At 44.9% G+C, this 21,270-nt stretch overlaps 6 protein-coding genes across 6 annotated transcripts; 2 read left to right on the top strand and 4 right to left on the bottom strand.

Annotated features, from left to right (window-relative positions):
- The first annotated feature begins 130 nt into the window (after positions 1-130).
- On the top strand, positions 131-3,647 carry EAF01_001785 (uncharacterized protein). The gene is made up of 2 exons (XM_038910035.1): positions 131-960; positions 1,015-3,647. The coding sequence occupies exons 1-2, from the start codon at positions 226-228 to the stop codon at positions 2,986-2,988; spliced, it is 2,709 nt and encodes a 902-aa protein (XP_038774847.1). The 5' UTR covers positions 131-225; the 3' UTR covers positions 2,989-3,647.
- A 763-nt stretch (positions 3,648-4,410) lies between these two features.
- Positions 4,411-7,936, bottom strand: EAF01_001784 (uncharacterized protein; the record flags this gene model as incomplete). Its single annotated transcript, XM_038910034.1, has 2 exons — positions 4,411-7,873; positions 7,920-7,936. The coding sequence occupies 2 exons, from the start codon at positions 7,934-7,936 to the stop codon at positions 4,411-4,413; spliced, it is 3,480 nt and encodes a 1,159-aa protein (XP_038774846.1).
- A 428-nt stretch (positions 7,937-8,364) lies between these two features.
- On the bottom strand, positions 8,365-12,511 carry EAF01_001783 (uncharacterized protein; the record flags this gene model as incomplete). The annotated part of the gene is made up of 8 exons (XM_038910033.1): positions 11,845-12,511; positions 11,039-11,773; positions 10,520-10,690; positions 10,451-10,470; positions 10,302-10,402; positions 10,034-10,255; positions 9,377-9,982; positions 8,365-9,322 (listed from the first exon to the last, which is right to left on the bottom strand). The coding sequence occupies exons 3-8, from the start codon at positions 10,593-10,595 to the stop codon at positions 8,365-8,367; spliced, it is 1,983 nt and encodes a 660-aa protein (XP_038774845.1). The 5' UTR covers positions 10,596-10,690; positions 11,039-11,773; positions 11,845-12,511.
- Positions 12,512-13,442: 931 nt separating this feature from the next.
- On the top strand, positions 13,443-16,312 carry EAF01_001782 (uncharacterized protein; the record flags this gene model as incomplete). The annotated part of the gene is made up of 5 exons (XM_038910032.1): positions 13,443-13,595; positions 13,667-14,165; positions 14,338-14,358; positions 14,436-15,186; positions 15,289-16,312. The coding sequence occupies 5 exons, from the start codon at positions 13,443-13,445 to the stop codon at positions 16,310-16,312; spliced, it is 2,448 nt and encodes an 815-aa protein (XP_038774844.1).
- A 358-nt stretch (positions 16,313-16,670) lies between these two features.
- Positions 16,671-17,097, bottom strand: EAF01_001781 (uncharacterized protein; the record flags this gene model as incomplete). Its single annotated transcript, XM_038910031.1, has 2 exons — positions 16,671-16,858; positions 16,956-17,097. The coding sequence occupies 2 exons, from the start codon at positions 17,095-17,097 to the stop codon at positions 16,671-16,673; spliced, it is 330 nt and encodes a 109-aa protein (XP_038774843.1).
- A 1,211-nt stretch (positions 17,098-18,308) lies between these two features.
- Positions 18,309-20,940, bottom strand: EAF01_001780 (uncharacterized protein; the record flags this gene model as incomplete). The annotated part of the gene is made up of 2 exons (XM_038910030.1): positions 18,309-20,586; positions 20,771-20,940. The coding sequence occupies 2 exons, from the start codon at positions 20,938-20,940 to the stop codon at positions 18,309-18,311; spliced, it is 2,448 nt and encodes an 815-aa protein (XP_038774842.1).
- Between the last annotated feature and the right edge of the window lie 330 nt (positions 20,941-21,270).

The raw sequence follows: 21,270 nt of genomic DNA, 5'->3' as shown, positions 1-21,270 counted from the left end.
AAGCCCAATCTATAAATCAATAATCACCGACGAATAAATCGTCTTACCAACAACTGCTGGCGCCAAAAAAAAACTGTCAAAATAAATACACATATTTCATTGGATGCTCAATTGTCAGACTCAGTACCTAATACATTGTTCCAAAGTTCCCCGACTCTAGAGGGAAAAAAAAAAAAAAAAGAAACTTTGTTCAGCTCTCGTGGTAGTGCCTGGTGCTAGGCCATCATGCAGAGTCAATCCTCCAGTACTACAGCAATCATGGTTTATCCACCTCGACCTGGTTCACAAAGTCCAACTTTAACTGAACCAGACATGATCCTCCCACTACATAATGAAACGAATTACGACTCAGAACCTTCATCGCGGCATACCTCTTTTCAATTTACTTCTTCGTCGGGGGAACCATGGCAACGATCAAATAATTCAGATTATCTAGGTGGCCCGCCGCCTAGGACACCAACCACGCCAATTATCTATGGGAATGGAACAATGTTATCAGATATAGGTGAGGTCACAGAGGTGGAAAGTACGCCAGGAAAGAAGTTACCGGGTCCCGCTGAACGCAGGTTCATCAAGCAACAGCAGCTTCAGAATGGTCATCGCGTAAGTTCAGTATCATTGGGACATGATTTGAGGAGGGCGGGAACCAAGACCGGAACGCACGAGAGAAAAATATCTCTGGAATCTACTAGTACCGTCACGTCAGAGCCACAATCGGCCATGTTTGGAGATATCGATGATACAGTCAGTGTGGATGATAGTAATTTCCAGGGTGATGATGAGGAGAGTGTGGCAGAATCATATACGGATCCTTATCGCAAAGAACTTGTGGAACAAGAGACACGCAGATTGTCGCGCAGGGAAGGAAATTTGGGAGAGGGGGAAGATGATCTGAATTCGAGTGCCGCTTTGAGTAGGAGGGCGGAACAAATTCTATTGAATGCCAAACGTCGACTCAACGTGAGTTTCAACATGTCACAAAATGTCTTCACACACTGACAATTGCCTCTTTAGAATATGGAAGGGAATTTAACACGAGCGCGAAGCTCCCTTATTGTAACGCCATCAATTTCCATGCCTTCGATTTACAGTAGTAGTCCTTTGACCAATCCATTTCTCCTAAAAGTCGACCGGCGCATCAGTGGTATTCCTTCGAGACAACGATCATTTTCCAATTTTCATACAGATTCAACTGCTTCGAGTCCTGGTCATTCGAGGGTCTGGAGCGAAAATAACATATCTCCTTCGCGAGCCACAGCATTTCCTGTTCGCGCCTCGAGCGCGGCAGCTACATACAGAGCTCGAAGTTCTATGGGATCGCATACACCAAAACCAGCATCGCCACTTTCTCCGGGAATGATTAAGGAGGAGAGCAGTGAAAATGGAAGGCCAAGAGGATCCGGGCATTCTTCACCACATAGCAGGATTTCTCCTTCACAGCCATCGCATCTTGAACCGCTGGTCGAGGATGGCGTTCCTGAATTTGACGACAGGACTAATGGAAGGACCGAGACTGATAGAGAATACTCAACTACCCGAGACGGACTTTTAAGTCGCTCTTCGTCAACTTCAAGCATAAGAATGCAGGATATACAACATCAAATGAGTGATTTGAAAGGAAGATTGTCCGCTTTGCGAGATCGTGCTAGAGATGATAATATGAAACGTCGCAGTCTCCAAAGTTTACGTACTCCAAGTCCCTTTACGGTAGGAGAACAGTGGTACAGTGGAGGTGTTAATAGTCAAGACGTTCCCAAGGCAAATTCAGTAGTAGATCATGTTCAGTCGAATGGGATTCAGAGTGGCGACCCTACGAAGAAGGGGTACACTGCACAGCCGACCCAAGTATCTACGAGACAAGCTCCAACATATGCCGAATCGGATGCTACAAGTATATATGAAGATGTTGATGAGGGCCAGGTAAAGCCACCTGGGTTCCCTGCCCATCAGAATCAAACACAAGTAGTTGAGGAGGAGGGCTATGATACTTGCTCAGAGGTGTCTGAAATTTCAAGCAATGATAGTTACAGTGACGACCGTTCGGAATTTGACGAATTTGACAACGAGGACAACAGTGATGCATCAATTTATCACGAATCAGTAACCGAACAGGTATCACACGAAGATCGTGAAGATGCATTCGATTATGAACATTTTTTCTTGTACAGCGCAATGGGTACGATGAGTCGAGAAAGACGAGGAAGCATTAGCTCAGAGGATTCTGTGGAAACAACTCGAGGACCTTCAGTTCCAATACCACTTGTAGAGAACGGCCATGACCCCAGTCAACGATCTTCCATGGTACATCTTAGATCTGACAGTAACGCTTCGATTTCTACTCTAGCAACTTTCGCAACTGCCAAGTCAAACGTGGAGGAGGATGAATATAATGAAGATGAAGATGAAGATCCTTTTGATTTAGCTATTCCTATTACCGACACTCGTAAAATTGACGCCCCGGACTCACCCACAATCTCTCCTTATAAGCCAGCTACAACCACTTCTATTGCAACCAAACGATCTACATTTGGATCTTTACCCCCCAGGAATACTATTATCAATGACTACAACGATATTGGAATAGCTCGAGGCTCTGGATTATACGATATTGATGTAATACCTGGCGTCCACTCCAGGAACCTTTCCCTCGACTCAGCAAACTCTGCCAGCACGACACGTAGCGCCCCTCTCTCCGTCAAACCCAGAGAACAACCCAGTGTCTTTACTCCACCTGGTACTGCCTCCAGCACCAATTCCCACCCAATCTATTCTGATTCCCTTGAAAATAACCGCAATCGTACACGAACATCACCAGTACAGATGCTCTCCAAAGACGACCAAATCCTCGTTGAACGATTAGTCGCTAGCCTGGGAAAATGTGTTTTGGAATTGCAGGACACGGAAGCGGGAAATTACGATTCGAGAATTTGGAGACGGAGGTTAGATGCTGCGAGGAGGGTTTTGGATGGTGAAGAGGGGGCCATTTAATAGCCTGCGCTCTCGTTCTCTCTCTTTTTTGCCTTTTGATTTTGTTTCGAGTCAAGACTTCATTGTCTCTTCACCATGTCGCCATGCAAAAAATAACAGCTTTATTTCATTTGTTAATATTTTCTCTTAATTCTTTGGAGATAACGGGATACCATCAATCAATATGATGCGGGGGAATGGGTCGAACAATAACGGCAATGGGAACAATAGAAAAATGGGTTATTCACAAATTTAAGACGGCACGGCAATAATTCTAAAGAGGGAGCGGAAGCTTAGGTATTCCAAGGTCAGGCAGGCAGGGTGTTTGTTGGTTGCTGGGAACTCCTTCCCTAGGTATTACCTCCCACAACACAACGTAATATATCTTACATAATCCTTTTTTTCTTCTTTATAATTTTTTGGAGGGGGGAAGGGAAAGGTAGTTTTCTGGAGATTTGGAGAGGTTTTCTTCTTCTTCTTCTTTGATACCCCTGTTTTGGTTATTTAGTTATTATCTCTTCTTCTCTTTATGTTGGCGAAGCGGATGGAGGTGCGAGGATTGGAGAGGAGAGTGAGTGAGTGAGTCAGAAAAGGCGACGAGAGGAGAGAGCGAAAAAGAAAGTGGTAGATGGATAGATAGATAGAAATGCACGAAGAAATGAAGACACAAGATTTACATACTCTGTGATTGTATTGCAAGAGAAATTAAAAGTGCACAGAACGAAAGAGAATAGAACACAATCTTTAGCTAAAGTGAGCTTAGCATATATGATATGGAAACAAGAGTGTGAATATTCATGTATCCCTACGAGCCTCGAGGTGAGGTACCTACCTAGTAATTCGATATATCACCTTCCCAGTAATTGTAATGCCGATTGCAAATCCCGAATGTCAAGACTCTCCTCTCGCTTCCCCTTCCATCAGGGGAAACCTTCCACCCACCTATGGTTCCCCTTTCCCTCCTCCTTCGCCTCACTACAATATATGAAATAGTCAACCACACAGTCACCAGTCTTTTCTTTAGACACATAAATCAGTAAACGAGTGGACGAGTAAAAAGGCACTTCGATTCGAACTCTCTGGCTAGTACTTAGCATCTAGCATTTGAACCCTATAAATCTATCTAAACGAATGACTAATACGCAAAACAAGACAAGACAAAAGAAACAAAACAAAACCACAAAATCATCTCCTGCAGACACCACAATCTTCCTGCTCCAGATGAGCAAATAATGAATACACCACCGCTGCCTCGCCTTTTCTCCATCCTATTTTCTCTTCTCTTTCTTGGTTTCATGAATAGGGATATAATCCGACGGAAATGAAAAGAAAAGAAGGAAGTTGTAGCCTCCTAACCGTCGATTCCCAATACCGTATGACCCATGTCATAATCTCCGTTCCTATCCATCTATCTTCAAAGAATACTCTGTCGCTCTCCCACACCTAACATCCACTAACACAAACATAACTAGACCTCCTCTCCAACTTCTCTCTCCTCTCATCCTCATCATTCTCCTCCCCCACAACTGTCATCAACATCATCTCCACCTCACCACCCATTTCCTCTCCCTCTCCCTTCCTCTTAAAATTCTCCTTATCAACCTTCTCAATCTTCAACGGTTCAACCCTCTCAACATCCCTCCAACCACGCACCTCTTCAAATTCCTCTTCCCCCTGAAACTCCACCTTCTTCGCATTACCATTTCCCGTCTTCAAGTCACCCCCCATCCCAACATCCTTTCCGCCCTTTCCCTTCCTACATTCCAACATCGTCGGTGCCGGCTCCACAAGCGTATCACCACTAAGATTTCCCAATTTCATCAAAGCACTCGCTGCTGCACCAGCAAGATCACCATCAGTATCACCCGCAATCCCAGCAGAACCACTATCCGAGCCCCTCATACCCACCGCACTTCCCGACCCCTTCCCTACACTTCCAATAACCACCGTCTCCATACTTCCACCCACGAACGCATCTCCATTCTCTTCACTCGGCAATCCACTTGCCCTCCTCACCGTCGCCAATTTTGCACTCGGCAATCTCAGCGTATCAATCCTATGATTAGTTTTCCTCAACCCATGCCCCAAACTTCCAGCCTGTGCTTCTCTATCCGAGCCCGACGAATTAGTTCGACTCTTGAAACATTTATTACACAATTTTCTAATCCAACTCTGATTCGAATCCGAACTACCACTTGCGCAATTATTTTTCCTGGTACAGGCCACTAAACTGCCTGAATGCTCTGGAGTTAATTGCCTCAAGGGATCGTAAGCAGGCGGACCCCTAGCCCATCGATCTCCGTCCATTTGGTTCGTTGTATCTCCTTTCTTATTCCAAGGATAAGTGTTACACACAGGTGCTGAATGTTGAGTCATACCATTTGCATCAACAATCCCGCTGAATTGTCGAAACGGCTGAGCTTTCGGACGTGTAGCTCGATTAACACAAGTGATGATGAGGAATACAAGAGAACCAAATCCAGCGAGAAGTAGGAAAGCCATGATGAGTTTCAATCCGACGTTTCTATGTTTGACCGATTGGAGACACTGGTAGTGCTTAAATGTGTTTCCGAGAAAACGATCACAGTCGTTTGGTGTTTGTGGTACCCAATCGGCGGGCCAAAGACCTCGACGATGATGAGCTGATGAAACTTGTGTAGTTGCAGGCCAATGTCCAGGCGACTCATCAAAGCATTGAAGATTTCCTCGCAAGTCACTGATACAGTGGCGGATTAAAGTTACTGTTTGTATGGGAGTTGGTTGAGCTGTAGCAGTGGATTGATCTGTTACATCTAGTTTTACTGTGGCACTCGGTTGTGTCGTATCATTGGATTGGCTCGTGGTATTGGATTGTTCTGTATTCTCAGGCAAAGATGCATGTGTTCCATGCTTGTAATCTGGTCTATATATACACCAATATTCATCAGTACGAATCCAAGGCGGCTCACATGAATCAGCTTGCCAACTGGGAGCAACATCACGCTCTTTGCTTATGGAACCACCGCGTCGTTGCCGGATTGTCTTTCGAGGCCGGGATAATGGATCTTGAGGATGCTTGCGTTCATAATTGGGATCGAAGAAGCACCGGCCATCCATAGTACGGATCCAAGGGGGGTCACACTTTCCAACTGTGCGGGAAGGGAGAGTGGTAGTAGGGGAGATGGCGGTAGAGATAGAGTTGGAACCAGAAGTATGTGTAGCAGTGGTAGTCGCGGGATGCTTCGATGACGATATTGCAACAGAAAGTTTAGGTTTTATGGTAGATGAAAGTCCATTACTAGTCAGTGAAGAAGGAACCTGTGTCTTCTGGTCTTCAGCTTTATTACGACGTTGAGAAGTTGATCCAACAGGCTCTAGAAATGATCTCTTCCAATCCCAATCGTCGATACCATCACCGAGCCATATGCACCAGCCATCATCGTGCTTCCAAGGAGATGGGCACGAAGGAGCCGGAAAGCCTGCACCCATGCAGTCATCTGGGATATCTGAATTTATGGACTCAACTGTGTGAAGCCCGGAGTCAAATGGTGAATGAATCCCCGAATAGAATCCCGGATCTTCGTGATCAGCCCATAGTGTGCTTTCAGGAACACAGGTACCGTCATCGTTTATGATCCAATGAAATGAGTCATCTTGGCCAGTGTTTGTTTCTTTGGCCCCATTGCTCACACCATCATCGCGACGTTTTTGTTCTGGAGATAATGACTTCTTTGTATCGGGTCCCCAAAATCCCAACAGCTTACTCGATGAGCCACGATAGTAACACCAACCGTCATTGGTATGAACCCAAAACTCTGGACATGATTTAGCCGGAAAAGGCCTAGATTCGAGTTTAGTTGGTTCATTCAGTATCGCTTCACGACGCCGTGGTTCTAATAGTACCGATCTTTTAGAAGTGGGTGGATTATTAAGAATTTCCGGTCTGATCGTCTGGTATTCAAAGCTACCTCGATAAATACACCAACCATCAGTGGTACGAACCCAGCCATGTCTACACCAATCTGCCTTATAGGGTCTGTAGTTGACACTGGTCTCCTCATCTATTGCTGCTTCCCGTGATTGTTGTTTTCTATTGGGATCGACAGGTGGTGGCCTGACCAAAATAGAAATTGGTTTGTTCTCCGCTGGCTTTAGACCATTTACTAATCCCTTGGGGCATACTCCTCCGTTCTTGACCCCACTATCGTAGGAACAAGTGCTGGTGACCTCAGGCGTGTGAGTATAAGTGGGCGTGAGCGTATGAACCGAGGAAAGAGCAGTATTTTCATCCACGATTAAGGAGCGACGTGTGGGTTGCCACTCATGAGAGACACACCTTCCGCCGTGCGTGCGTCTTTCTTGCCAAGAACAACGCTTTGAAATTACACGGTCATCGTCTCTAATGGGAAGAGGCAATTGTCTGATACATTTCCCTTCGTTCTTGCTTTTGATCTCTGGAGAACAATGCTGTAATCGTTCGATTTCAGACTTGGCTTGGCGCTTTGAGCCACCAAGTAAGTAATCCCCATATTGACTACCTTTCGTAGTAGCATCAGTAACGTCCTCAGATCGTTCGACCCGTTCGCTAGAAGAAGCATCCGTCAACTTTTCCAATTTCGAGTCACGAATGCGTAATTGTTGAACAAGTAACTTCGCAGACTTCACAAAGCGAAGTGGAACATGAGTAACTTGACGTTCAAGTTCAGTCGAGACATCGAAGTTGGCAGGATGTTCCAGATTTTTAACAAGAACTTCGTCAGAACGATGTCCGTGTTTGTTACGAAGTGCCACTGTTGGTAAGAAAGCAATGCAAATAACGAGAGTGATAACGGTAATTTTCAGGACAACTTTAAAAGCTGTGTAGTAGTGCGAGTTAGTAGCCCGCTGCTCTGTATCGATACGACTAGGTGCCTTCGGTTTCCTTGGTCTGGAAATGTCAGAAGGCACACTTTCAAAAGAACACATTTACTCACGAAAAGAATGGCGGCATCCTGTCGGATGAACCAACTGGCCAACTTATACAAGTAGAGTAAAAGTGATATAAAGTAAAATAATTTTACAATGCTGAGAACGATATTTGTCTCCAAAAGTGTGTTAACAATACGACACAACCGTGTCTGAAAGATTGCAGATGAAGGAGGCTTGATGAAAGGAACAGAAAGGTGTAGGCAACCAGATTGGCCCTAAGAAATAAAGAATGAAATTTAGAAGGCGAAGAAGGCACGAGCAGCATGTTCAAGTGAACAGCTGATAAACGGGGGTCACTCTTTCCATAGTAATCGGATTTTTCCGTTATAGGAAGCTGCGAGTTCAAGCGATGGTGATGTCATGAATTTATCGATAGATTGATACTTTATCAAGCAAGTCAAAAGCAAAAAAGAGTTGGTAGTCGACGGTTGGTCAAGTACTTTATTTGTTCTACAAGCCGGGTGCTCCTGCTCCTGCTCCATGACCGGCTCCGCCAAATCCTGAGGCGTCCGGATATATTGGGATCATATTTGGCCACTCATTCTTCATTTGATAAGTTCTATGATCGTAGCCAGGTGGTGACATATAATTCGGGCTATGATCAATGGGAGACCCTTCTTTGATATATTGTTGCTGTTGCTGTTTTCTCCGGTGCAGGCTTGCGATGATTGGCTCGGCTCGAGTGTCGAAACTCGACAGAAGTGCCTTTGAATCCTCCCATCTCTGACCGAATGTCCTCAAAGTCTCCTTGATGTGGTTTATACAGTTGAGGCTCCGATCTATGTGATCAGATCCAGTGACTATCGGAAGAGATGGTGGTGGAGAGCTCCTTCCACCAGTGTTGCATGAGCCATTGAATATCTGATCTTGACTGTCTGACAACACCGCTATTAACTGACTTCCAATGAAATAAACTCGTAGAGCATCATGATAGGTATAGAATGCCTTATTGATAGGATCTTGACTGATAGGAAAAATCTTTTGCATGTATGTTATGGCGTAGTCGAAGATCAGATTCTTTGCATAATCTGATACTACGTGAACTCGGCATGATGGGGCAAGACAATAAACGTAACTATAGAGCAATTCCAAGTCGAAAAAATCCTTGAAGGCAAGCGGAAGTGAATCAGGAAAGGAGTTAGACCAGTCCCGCATTTCTTGGCACATCTTCCAGAGATATGTTGAGCCATGTGGCAATGGTTCTCGACTGGACTGAAACAGCTCTTGATACCAACTTGACTGAGCACGTCGTAACTGCCACAACAGATGTGCGGAATCCATGGAATGGGGTCCAACTATTGAATCTGCCTGACCCATTGGAGGCAACGAGGGTGATACGGATGGATATTCAACGCTAGATGAGTCGTCCGTAAAGGAAAATGCTCTTGCATGAACCATGCTGATAGATCTAGTCTTATTAACATCCACTGGGTTTTCTTGATATGATGAGAATTTTGCTTACCTATCGAGCGAGTAAACGCAATAAAATATCCTCCTCCTCATATCTAATGCTTTTTTGTCTGGTTGTTGCTCTTTAGGCGGATCCTGATGAAATCCCAGATCGACAACTGCCCGGCAAGCAAACCCCATCAACTGCCAGCTGTCAAAGTGGGCTGGATCCAGCATTGCATACTGAACAAACAGGACCAAGGCCTGGATTTGAGAAACATGACCAGGCATAAGAACATGATCGGCGTAGGCAAGAGCACGGCCAGCCCAAGAAACACCTTCCTCATATTTGGAGTCTAAATAATTTCGGGATTGAGCGGTAGATGATATGGCTAAGACCATGTAGAATAGCCAATGCTCAAAATCAGTCACCGGCTGACTGCCACCTTGATAAATTTTATCTAATGCATTGAATAGAGCTGTCTCAGAGACAATTGGATAGAGAGCAAAAATGTTATCGAGATAATATTGAATCGATGCTGTCGCCACAGATCTCAGTGGTAATTGTAGAGAATCGGATTCAGGCAGTTCGTCATGGTTGGCCGCTGAAAGGATGAGTCTAGCAAATGTCATATTTGTTGTTGATGATTCAAAATCGCGCGTGGTAGCATGGACAGATCTACAGTTATTAGTATAAGTCCCCCAAAGATGATGAGCATTGGTGTCTTACAGGAAACCAAAGTCGGAGACTAATTCATTCACATCAGCAGCCTCTCTCCTTCTAGCTGCTTTTCCATGAATCGCGGCTCTGATAGTAGCCAGAGAGTCTTTCCGATCTGGCAATTCTGTTGGCGTATCAACGTCATGCATCGCAACAGATGCTTTCCTCAACCGAGCGTATGCCAGGCGCTTCTCGAGTTTCTCGACTCGTGATTCAAGAGAAGCAACATAACTTTGACGGTTAGGTATGCATAAATGTTATTGCGGCGGTGTCTTACCTCCTTTCCTTTCCCTTCGCAAACTGATCATTTGCACTTGAGCATTCGTTTAGTCGTCCAGATTTCTCACACGCAGTACACGCAGGTAATTTCCCATCGCACTTCAAATGGTGTTAGTGAGTTTACGCTCGAGGTCGGAAGATTCAGACCTTAATTTTTGCGGCTCGACCTAGTATGCATTAGCCAATGGAGTTATAATTATTGGTAGATGGACTGACATCTTGAACATGCTGAGACTGGCCTAGATACTCGTAGGAGCGGGGTATCAGCCGCGCTTTGCCCGGCTCGACGCATCCTTACTCTAGCACTAGGTCTTTCAATATTCGGAATTTTCAGATGAAGACTTTTTACTATTGATATGTCATATCCCTCTTGCCATTAAGGGGTAGCTACGGAACGTCAGTTGAATATAAGGCCTCGTGATTCAACTCAAATTCTGACTGAAAAGGAAAGTTGCAGGTTCAATGAAGCGCAGCCTATACTCCTAAGCACCATCCGCCAGATCATGCATGTTGCAGATTATGCAAGGTACTACCTGTCAATAGCTTCTCTCTCGTTTGATTGCGCGACTCGGGCAAGAATCTATCGCAGTTGCCATGGAGCCGGATCTAGAAATCCACGAGCAAATAGCATAGGGTAAGACAGTATCATGCGCGAATGAATAACAGCAACCATTCCGCACTGAAATGGGTTTAGAGATCCACAAAGACAGACGAAAGTGGAATTTCTTAACCCACCTTCTGAAGAAGCGGAACTCTGACCAACAAATTTGCTGTCTAAAATTGCAGCGGAAGCAAAAGTATTAATCCGTCTGGATCGTCTCGCAGCGGGGTCCAAGGGTGTAAGGAAAGTTGCATTCAGGAAGGATTCATGCTCTTGTGTATCGATAGATGAATAGTACTTGCTGGCCGCCTTAATTACTCGACTTCCCGTATAATTATACGCGGAGAAATAATTATTTTGAACGTCGAAAAAAGTCGACTTTTGCCTCCCTCCACCAAATTTACACGTTGCGCGTTTGAAAATTACTCTTTCACGATCCAACTTATATATGTAGCCAGGAACCCAGAGACAGAGGATTCGAGTCTAATGTGACTTGATGATGCTCGGAGGGCCCGAAAGACTTGCATCAAATTGTCCACTGAAGATATGTGCACTTTGATAATGGATTGCTGCAGAATCCTTGAGTACAGCCGTTCCTTCGGTACTCGGTAAATCTTACGAGCGGGCAAAATTGATGATTGATGATCTTTTGGTTTTCACGCCCCACTAGTGTATGGAGTAGGTGAAGTTGTAGGGCATAAGATGGCAGGATAGTTGAGAAGTGATTGAAAGAAAACAAAGACGCAAAGACGCAAAGACGCAAAGACACAAGGACAACGTTGGAGGTGAAGAAAGAAACGGCCGCTTATTCCTGCACGACCAGCTCTGATCGTGTCTCGAGCGTGTATCGTGCATCGGCATAGTTTAGAATGATGTGTAAGTCCTGATCCCGTGACCCAATAAAATCGATCGAGAAAACATTACGAGTACGCTAACTGTAATGCAGTAATAAGTATATCTGCAGTCGAACCGTTCGAGCCGTTCCAGGAGAAGCCAACGTCTATTACTACTTTTAGCCGATACCTATCATAATTTCCAATGGTTCGGATGGTAATCCGACAATCAGAAGCTTTCAATTCTCGAAACTAATGATCAGGACATTCAACGGTCATGGAATACTGAATCTACTTTGAATACCTAGGGAGGTAGAGACTGCACTACTCTCGATCGCTGAGAGTGTATATTCACTCTGTCAGTCCGGAATACTGGTCATCGTGATACCAATGGCTTGTCGGTTCCTCCCAATGTGCATAACTACACTCACTACCCGGTAAATACATACAGCTTACCATCCGACGCCTCATGGCTGCGGGCATGTGTGTCAATGAAGCATGATGATTGCTTTCTTCTGTTATCTCGAACGGCAATAGAACCAGACAGAGAAAGGAAGGAAAGGAGGACAGGAAGGGCGGCAGAGGAAAAGATTATGAACGAAGGAATACTACGGTATCTCTTGAGGGTCTCGAGCTTTGGTATAATACGACCATAGTAAGCAATAATCCTTCGATAATCCAATTGTCCGGTTGTGGCACACCCCAACATCCACCCCTCAATGTCCCTCGGTAAGAGATGTAATCATTCAGAAGGCTAGAATATGGATAGAATATTCAATCAAGTATTATCACCCAGTACTTCAATTTCTGATAATGAGTGTTCGCATGCCATAAAACATCGCGATGTCGTTGAATTACCCTACTACTTAGCATCAATGTGTTGGATTAATCATTGAGGGAATTAGAATATCACTCAGGCCTTCGCTGTTGACATAGGGAGGCGTCTGATTCGATAGGTGTGTTGACTAATAGATACAATCTTCACCTCATACGTATGAGGAGACCAAGCTCTTATGTATTAATACGAGCTGCAAGACCAATTCTCGCACTGAACTTTCGTATATCTGCGTATATAATCACAACTCGAGCCAGAACAACATCAACTTACTAGATGTGTCCTCCATTAAGCAGGGGATTCTATGTTTCTCGAGACATTTTGGTATGCCCATTCTGGTATGATAGATCAACATTCTTGCAACCCCGTGGTATCGACAAATCTGACCTAGGAAGTAGAGGGCGTACTAGGATGAATTCCCCTGCTCCACAGGACCACATTTTGATCGCGGGGATATTTCTCAAAAGTCGTTTGACTCGGATGGCTTCCTTCATTCCTAATTCCTAATCCCTAATCCCTAATCCTAATTGCCCCCTCCCAGATTTTACCCATACAATATTGCGATCCATCCTAAATTCCCAACGGTCAAGATTTCCACTTGTTACGATGCCTCTGTAACGACCATTGTTCTTTGCCACAACTTCTTCGCATGGCTCCGAATATAAATTTCTTTGACTAAAACAACGTCAGGTGTTTTTGGAGTTTTGATTATTTATCTGAGGATAGCGCACCTAGTTCAGTACAACTTTAATTCTGGTGACGATCTCTCAACGATAACATAACCCACCCCAACGATGATGATAAGCCTTACAAAAGTTTGGGGCTACAACGACAACACCAACCTTCTTATCTAACATTATCACTTTGTCGATGGACACAGCAGACCTCTTCAGACAAGCCTTAGGCTCTGTCAATAGAGCTCGCGATGCAAAGTCCCTTCACGCAAGAGAAAGCTCGCATGAGAGCGAGGATAGTTCGCCGAGGATCGCACATACCTTGACTGCCTGCTGCAGATGCCGCCAGGTTTGTAATACACTAGCCAATCTACCAATTTATAGTATAGAAATACTGATGATGTTTCTGTTATTCTCCAGAGGAAAACAAGGTGTGATCCCAATTTACCACGATGCTTGCCTTGCGAGCGTGCGGGGGCAGTATGTGAGTACTTCGATACAACGAAAGGCAAGAAAATCTCTAGGACATATGTGATAAAATTGCAAGAAAAAGTTCGGGCACTTGAGATGGAACTTAGCCAATTGGTTGAAGAAGAGGGAAATCCTCCAGACTCGGAAGATATTGTACGCCCTGGAGGCTTGATCCGACTTAACGATGATGATGAGACGCCACGATACTTGGGGCCTTCAAGTGGCATTGCAATGACTCGGATAGTGATGGAGGAGGCAAAGAAATACACAGATACCAGGAGTATACGGGAGCTCGTCCCTGAAGTGCGGCAACGTCGAAGTCCTGCACAGTCGCCAGATATAGCCTCGGAACGAAAGAAATCTTATCCTATGATATCTGCTGTGCCGGCGCCAACATTACCAAGTCGCTTAGTGACCGATAAATTGGTGGAGGTATTTAATCAGAAAGGTCAGTCAATGATTTTCTTTCGATCTTTTTGTTTTGTCGAGTAGTGAATTGCTTCATAGCATTTGTGTTTTTCGTGATACCAATGGTAAATTTGAAGGATAAAAGTGAACTGAGTGAAGTCTCAAGAACATGCGTGTCTTTTCAAGCTGCTAACTATGCTTTGGCGAACAAGCCTTATCACTTATTGCTGATTGTGAGCTCAATTTTGGCTTATACCCTCATCCGCATTGTGACGTTGAACTCCTCTAATTTTCGCTAACCACAACACAGCCCAGTATATGCTCCCTACTTTACACGAGCCTACGTTCGCCAAGAATCTTCAAGAAGTTTATGATGGAGATAACGATCCATACAAGAATTTCGTCCTTCGCATGGTTCTAGCTATAAGCATGCAAAAGCTGGACATGCAGTATGCAGGCCTTGCTGATAGCTATTATTTGGCTGCTATGGGGTACATTGAAGATGTTATAAGAGCGAAAGACATCAAGACGCTACAGTGTCTTGTTCTGATCGCTCAATATTCTATGCTCACCCCCACTCGCACTGCTATATACTATATTGTTGGACTTGCTACGAGACTGTGTCAACAGTTAGGTCTAGCGGAAGAGAAGACCATTACTCAAGGAGTATCTATTGGTATAGTTGATCCTTTACAGCTCGACATGCGGCGAAGGCTTGTTTGGATTGTTTTATCTATGGAGCTTGGTTTAGCGCAGTCAATGGGCAGACCGAATGCTTTCGCAATTGGGAGAGACCATTTGAACATACAGTTTTTTCAAACAGTAGATGATGAGTACATAACTGCTGATGGTATCCTTCCTGGTCCCATGTCAGATAAGAAGCGGTTAGCCATCCACTTCTTTCGAATGAGACTGTTGCAAGCAGAGATCCGGAGAACGCTTTATTTGCGAAAAAGAAATGAGCCGAAGAATGAGGAGCATCCTTGGTATGCCCAGATGCTTCAGAAACTGGGAGATTGGCTCGAGGCCTCTCCTGAAAAGCCCGCATGGAGTAAAACCTGGTAGGTAACACTTCATACTCAACTATACTTAAACGCAATTCGGCTTGACCCATTCGAAAGTTAATCTCCTCAAAACATGGTTGTACTAATATACTTTTTTAGGTTTAACGGGAGGTACAATACAATGATAATTTTCTTGTTTCGTCCTTCACCTCAAGTTCCCCAGCCGTCCTATCGTTCCGCGATAATGTGTTATGATGCTGCTTCAAGTAATATCAGGACGCAAAGCGAGCAAATAAAAACTGCCATGATAGACTTGACATGGCCATTTCTCCTATCGCTATTTATGGCCATAAATACAGTACTATGGTCTATTTCGTATTCTGAAGTTCGTGCTCTTCACCCGAAGGAAGAACTTGAAGAACATATTTCTCTAGCTTTAGACATCGTTGCACGTTCTCGCGAACGGTGGCCAGGAACTCAAGCAACATCAGAACTTTACATGACTCTCACCAAAGCATGCCTCAAAAGTTATGAACTTGGCGATAATTCGCTTTCATCCTTTTCTGCCACTTCCCCGTCGCTGACCGACGCAAACTCGCCGTCTGCATCCGAACACTCCAGCGCAACACCAACCTCACTTCCTCACTCGCAACACAATGCGCAGCTTAACAATGCGTATCAATCCCCCCCACAATTCGGATACGTCTTCAACCAAATGCCAGAGCAAATACCTCCATATGACTACAGCCATCCCTTACCTCCGCTGCAACCGTCCTTCCGGTCCAATTCAATCTTTGTAAGTCCCTCTAGTGGGCAATCCGATCGTAGGTTTAGCTACTTTCCACCAGAATTTACACAACCACAGCAACCGCAATCTTATCCTATACCTTGGGGTCCTATCTCAAACACACAGCAGCACCAAATACCGCCTCAAGCGCCACTACCACCGATGCAGCATTCGTTAGTAACTAATATGCCTTATTTTTCGCAACCTGAATACTACAACTTTCCACCTCATTTGTTCTCACAGGACAACTTCGAAGCAGAACTGAGAACAGGTAGTTTAAGTCAAGAGCAACAGACAGAATTGATGCACAGCTTAGAAACTGAAGGGATAACGGAGATCAACAACTTTATGAATCACGTCCCACAGTATGAGCTCCCCATCAAATATGAACAATGAGCTAGTTGATGAATAACCTTTGCGGTTGAGTTTCGATCATAAGTAGCAGTGTAGAAAACAATGTCTGTATCATAGCCACACTCCCCGCAGAGCCGCAGGGCTTGAATGTTTTGTCGCGATTTTTCATTTTATTTGATATCCATGTCGAGATGAGCGAACGAGCTACGAAATCATTACTCGGTGTTAGGTGTTGAGTGTTGGGTTTTACAGGAGGGATCGACTTCACGTGTCATTGGGTTCTTTGCATATATATCTATCATTCAAATCTTCAAGTCACAAAGTGTACTACGTTGTTACTCATGGAACGTATTTAGAGACCCAGATATTATGCTTGCATACTACTGCTGTTTGTTGGCATCTATACCTTTTTTTCCTGGGCTTCGAATGCCTCTTCTACTGCATCGGCCATCTCCCCTAAAGTGCTGAACTTCCATGTATAAGCGACTTCATCCTTCAACTTTTCATAATCCTGACCTTCATTTTCCCTATCGATCCAAACTCCAGTCATATTCATTTTCTTCGCAGGCACATGATCGGCTCGCAAACCTAGATTAATATCATCAGTAGTGTTCATCCCATTTACATATTCTCCAAATCTCTTCAAGCAACCCACCCTCTAAGATAGTAAGAATAGAAAACTCACTCTGCGCCGTATGCAAAACCTCCTCCTTTTTCACCCCCAGATCCTGTCCCATATGCTCAATCAAAAACTCAAAATTTCTCAAATCGGGCTTATAACTCCCGATTCTCTGAGCCGTATACACCGCATCCCATCCTACATCCATATTATTCCAAATCGTTCTTTCTATGTGCTTTCTATAGACTCTTCATTAAGATTTGACAAAATCACAAGTTTATAATATTTATGCATTTTCTGTAGCGCTGAAACGGTATCCGGAAACGCGGGCCAGTTTGGAATGTTTTGCGAGAATTCGTGGGCTTCGGATTCGAGAGTCGAGGGGGAGGGGGGAGGGGTGATGGATAGAGATTGTGCAAAGGATAGGTAGGCAAGATAAAGGATGGAGGGGTAGGGGAGTGTAGGGTGGGTTTTTTGGAGGTGGTGTTCGTGGGTTTGGAAGGATTGGAGGGTGGAGGCGTGGGAAGTGAGAGAGTTGGGTGCGAGGGGTGAAGGGAGTCGGGAGAGGAGGGGGTTTGGAGGGAAGGGGGAGTTGGTGCTTACGGATATGTTTCATTGCTGTGATGGCGAAAGAGGTAATGAGAGAAGTAAGAAACGCACCTTTCTCGTCGATTAACGTGGAATGTACATCGAAAGATAATAATTTAAAATCTGTCAGTTTCCTCGGATCATCAGGATCGACGTTTCCTGCCATTTTTCCTGAAGTTACTGCTGATTCTGTTGCAATACTCCAATACTCCCGGTGATCTGAAATCTTAATATCAACACAATCAAAAACAAACTCATACACTATCTCAAAGTAAAACAAGCGCAAACCACCTTTTATAGAACTCCTCACCTCTCCTGCTTACAATATCACCTGGGCATGAACACCGATGCAAAAACATAAAGATGACAAGAAACCCCGCACTAAGCCAGGCACCGACGTGATCTACAGGCTCAACATTACTTTCGCCATGATACGACGTCAATCTAGACGCACGATACCTTGGTTTTATAACAGGGAAAGACGAGACTATAGGCTTCAACGGATAATGGACAAGATTGATCTTGAGTGAAGGGCGACCGTGACATGCAATGTAGATCGCTTCTTCTATTCACCCCTGCTTTCATTTTAGAAGTAGAATGATATGTATGGAATCGATGGCTGTAATATTATTTCTACCGCTTGATGACTTGATTGATGCATTCTAAACTCATGATACGCTAAAGTAAGAGTTGTCACTTCTCTTAGACGACACGCTAATCGCAAATATATATACACGTAATTGTTTGTTTTTGACTGCCTCATTTCATAATGATTTGCCGCATGTCCAAAATTGTGTATCAAATTGGTATCTGGTGCGCTGAGACAGGCAATCAGTCGACTTCCTCCTCAATCCTCTCGAACTCTTCGTTGCCTTCTCCCTCCCTATAAGGCTTTGGGTTTTGAGTAGCGCCTCCTGACCCGTTAAGGCTACTCACACTACTCTTCCCCTTTCCCCTGACACCTCTTTTCTTCTTCTTTAGCCCAGTACCATCGCCCCCAGGAGGGGCTTCCCGGATCCATCTAACAATCGCTTGAGCCCTATCAGTACTGATAGGATACTCTTTTCCATCTTCCTGCGCCCATCTCTTAGGCATTTCTCTTCCCTCGGCCTTCCTAGCTTCCTCTTCCTGTCTTCTCTGTCTAGCCGCAACTGCCGCATGAAAACTAGCTTCATCATGGACACGATCATCTTCAAGTGCTTCCATGATAGCTTGCTGCTTTAATCTCTCTTTCTTTTCCGCGGCTGTCTCTTTTTGTTGGTTGGTCGGACTTTGACCTGGTAGTGGCGCGGGTGCGCAAAGAGTTTCCCATGATGCGGCGAGAGAAATCCAATTGTCATTGCGGCGAATCACTTCAATCCAGTCGGCGCGAGACGGCGATCTCGAGGCTTGGAAAATAGGGTAGCCGTCGCAAACACGAGCAAGTCGCGCAACCATGTGGGCGTGGCGCTGGAGCTCACGGGCGGAGGTCTGCACGAGACAGTGACAAAGTAAAAGGGAATGGAGGGCATCAGTTAAAAGGGGGTGATAGGTAAGGGCTTCGTGGCAATCGGCCTGGGCGAGTATGTGCTGGGCTGCCTCAGATTGGGATGCGCGAAGCTGTTGCTTAGTCGTTAAAGCTGTGGCTGTTTCTGGGTAGGGAGGAAGATCGGCTGGTGGAGTGGAGGAGAATAGAGATGAAATTTGGTAGACCTTGGGCGGAGGTAGAGAAGGCAAATCGGGGGGTCGAGAAGTGCTAGATTGAGGACGACTTCTTCCGTTATGGCCATTATGAGGAACGAGCGCATCAGACAATTGGCCATTACTCAATGACGCGTTGCTTTCCAAATCAAGGCCCCGCTTAATATGCTTGCTCTGGGGTGGTCGAGGAATTTTGTAACCATTCGCAGCTAAGTTCACCTTGCGAACAAATTCTTCTGTGATCTCAGCTGGAAGACCAGGGGTGTAGTCCAGGTGCGATAGATATGCTACATAATCTCTTAAAGCCCTCTTTGCATTTGTCTTCACAACTTTCCGTGCCTCCAGGCGTTTTCGATGTGCTTCTTTGTCAGCTGCGGATAGCTGGGGCTCTTCATTTGACGTGCCGTTCGCACCATTGGTCTTTCCATTAATTTTCTCTCCATTACTTGTGTCCTCATTACTTGCCGCTCCGTTGGTGGGCCAGGGACTATTCATGGCCTTGTCTACAGCCTCGAATGTAAATAAGTCACCGTGATGGTGGGACGAAGGTGGCAGAGCAGCATTAACGTGTTGGCATGCAATAGTTAAGTAAACACCAGCACGGTGAAACAGAAGTTGGGTCTCAAGACTACTCGGGTGGTCCTCTTCATCTAACTTAAACTCGTCTCTCCATCTTCCACCGTTGTTTCGCTGGGCTTCGGCAGCGGCTTCCCTTGCTAGCTGTATTTGCTGTCGGCCTGCCTTATGTTGATTTTGATAATATCTACAGACTGATAAAGCAGAAGTAAGATCTTGCGTCGCTCCCACAAAATCCTCCTTGAATATCTTTGTAACGGCGCGGGTCCTTAATATTTCGCCTTCACTCGGCCTGTCTGCTACTACTTCATCCAATGGTGTTAAACTTGTACATTCTGCCAGCTGCCGCGAAGGAATCTTCTCGTGAAAAAAGTGAACGTATTTGGCATCCGAATCATTGGGATTTCTCTGTAGGACAAGCTGAGCCACATCCTCCAGCGTAGATGCAGACTGCATCGTCGCGACACTACATGCGATCTCATCCAGATGATATGCCTTGGATAGCTTTTGTGTAGCCTGTTCTCGCATCCGATGTTTTCGTTCTTTACTCAATTTCGCATTCCCCCCTCCTCCCCCAATCCCCAGGCCCAGCGCCGTCCCCCCTTTCCCTAATAAGCCATTTCCAGCATTCAAAGAGTTCGAGAGAGAAGAAGATGTTACACCACTGGCGGCGCGCACTGCGAGATTCGTGGCATCGTCAACAAGCTGTCGGATTTTAAGAATATCGAAGAAGACCGCGGGGTCAATCGGTCGGGGCCGAGGAAGGGCATAATTGTTGTTCGCGAGAGCTTCTAGAACTTCGGGGGGCAATTGTAGCCATGGTCCATGGAAGGAAGAGATATAACGCCAATGTCTGCGAGGAAAGTGTTAGTCGGATGAGTTTAATATAAATGCGGGACGCGCATTGAGGGAAATTGGAAAAAAATTGATGATGCACAATTTCGCCTCATAAGATCAGGCATGGCATCCGCAAAACAGCCATGACATCTGCGCATAATTGTGTAATAGGGGATTGATATTGTAAACAATTCACATACTTGTTGCGACAAATAATAAGTGCAGATGTTGAGGGTTGCTGCGTCGACTTGGTATCTTTTGTTTTCGTCTTCGTTGATGTAGTTGATGCTGGTAATGGCGTAGAAGCCGCGGGAACCTGGATTTCTGGGGAATCGCCATTATTTTGGCTCTTATTCTTCTTCTTGGCCATGATTAAGATATATCCTCAGTTATATTGGAAATGAATAAATCATGGTAATACCAAAATACCTCCCGAGACAAAATTTGGTTGATAGCACAAGCAATTTCAACCGAGATTTTTGCACGCTATGAAATATATGTCCATCTTTCAGATGGTATATACGGTTCTTTGATCTCCATCTGAAGTATATTCAATATGAAAGTACGGCCAGGCTGTCATAATCATCTTTCATTATTTCGGACAAAGTAATTACGACTATATAAAACACCACCTCGTATCTTCCTTCTACTTTCGTTCTCGCTACTGATCTTCTGAAGCCGAAATGCGCTAGGGATATAC

This window comes from Botrytis porri, assembly GCF_014898465.1.
Source record: "Botrytis porri strain MUCL 3234 chromosome Unknown BPOR_002, whole genome shotgun sequence".
NCBI classification, from domain to species: Eukaryota; Fungi; Ascomycota; class Leotiomycetes; order Helotiales; family Sclerotiniaceae; genus Botrytis; species Botrytis porri.
This window is presented reverse-complemented; position numbering and strand designations above follow the sequence as displayed.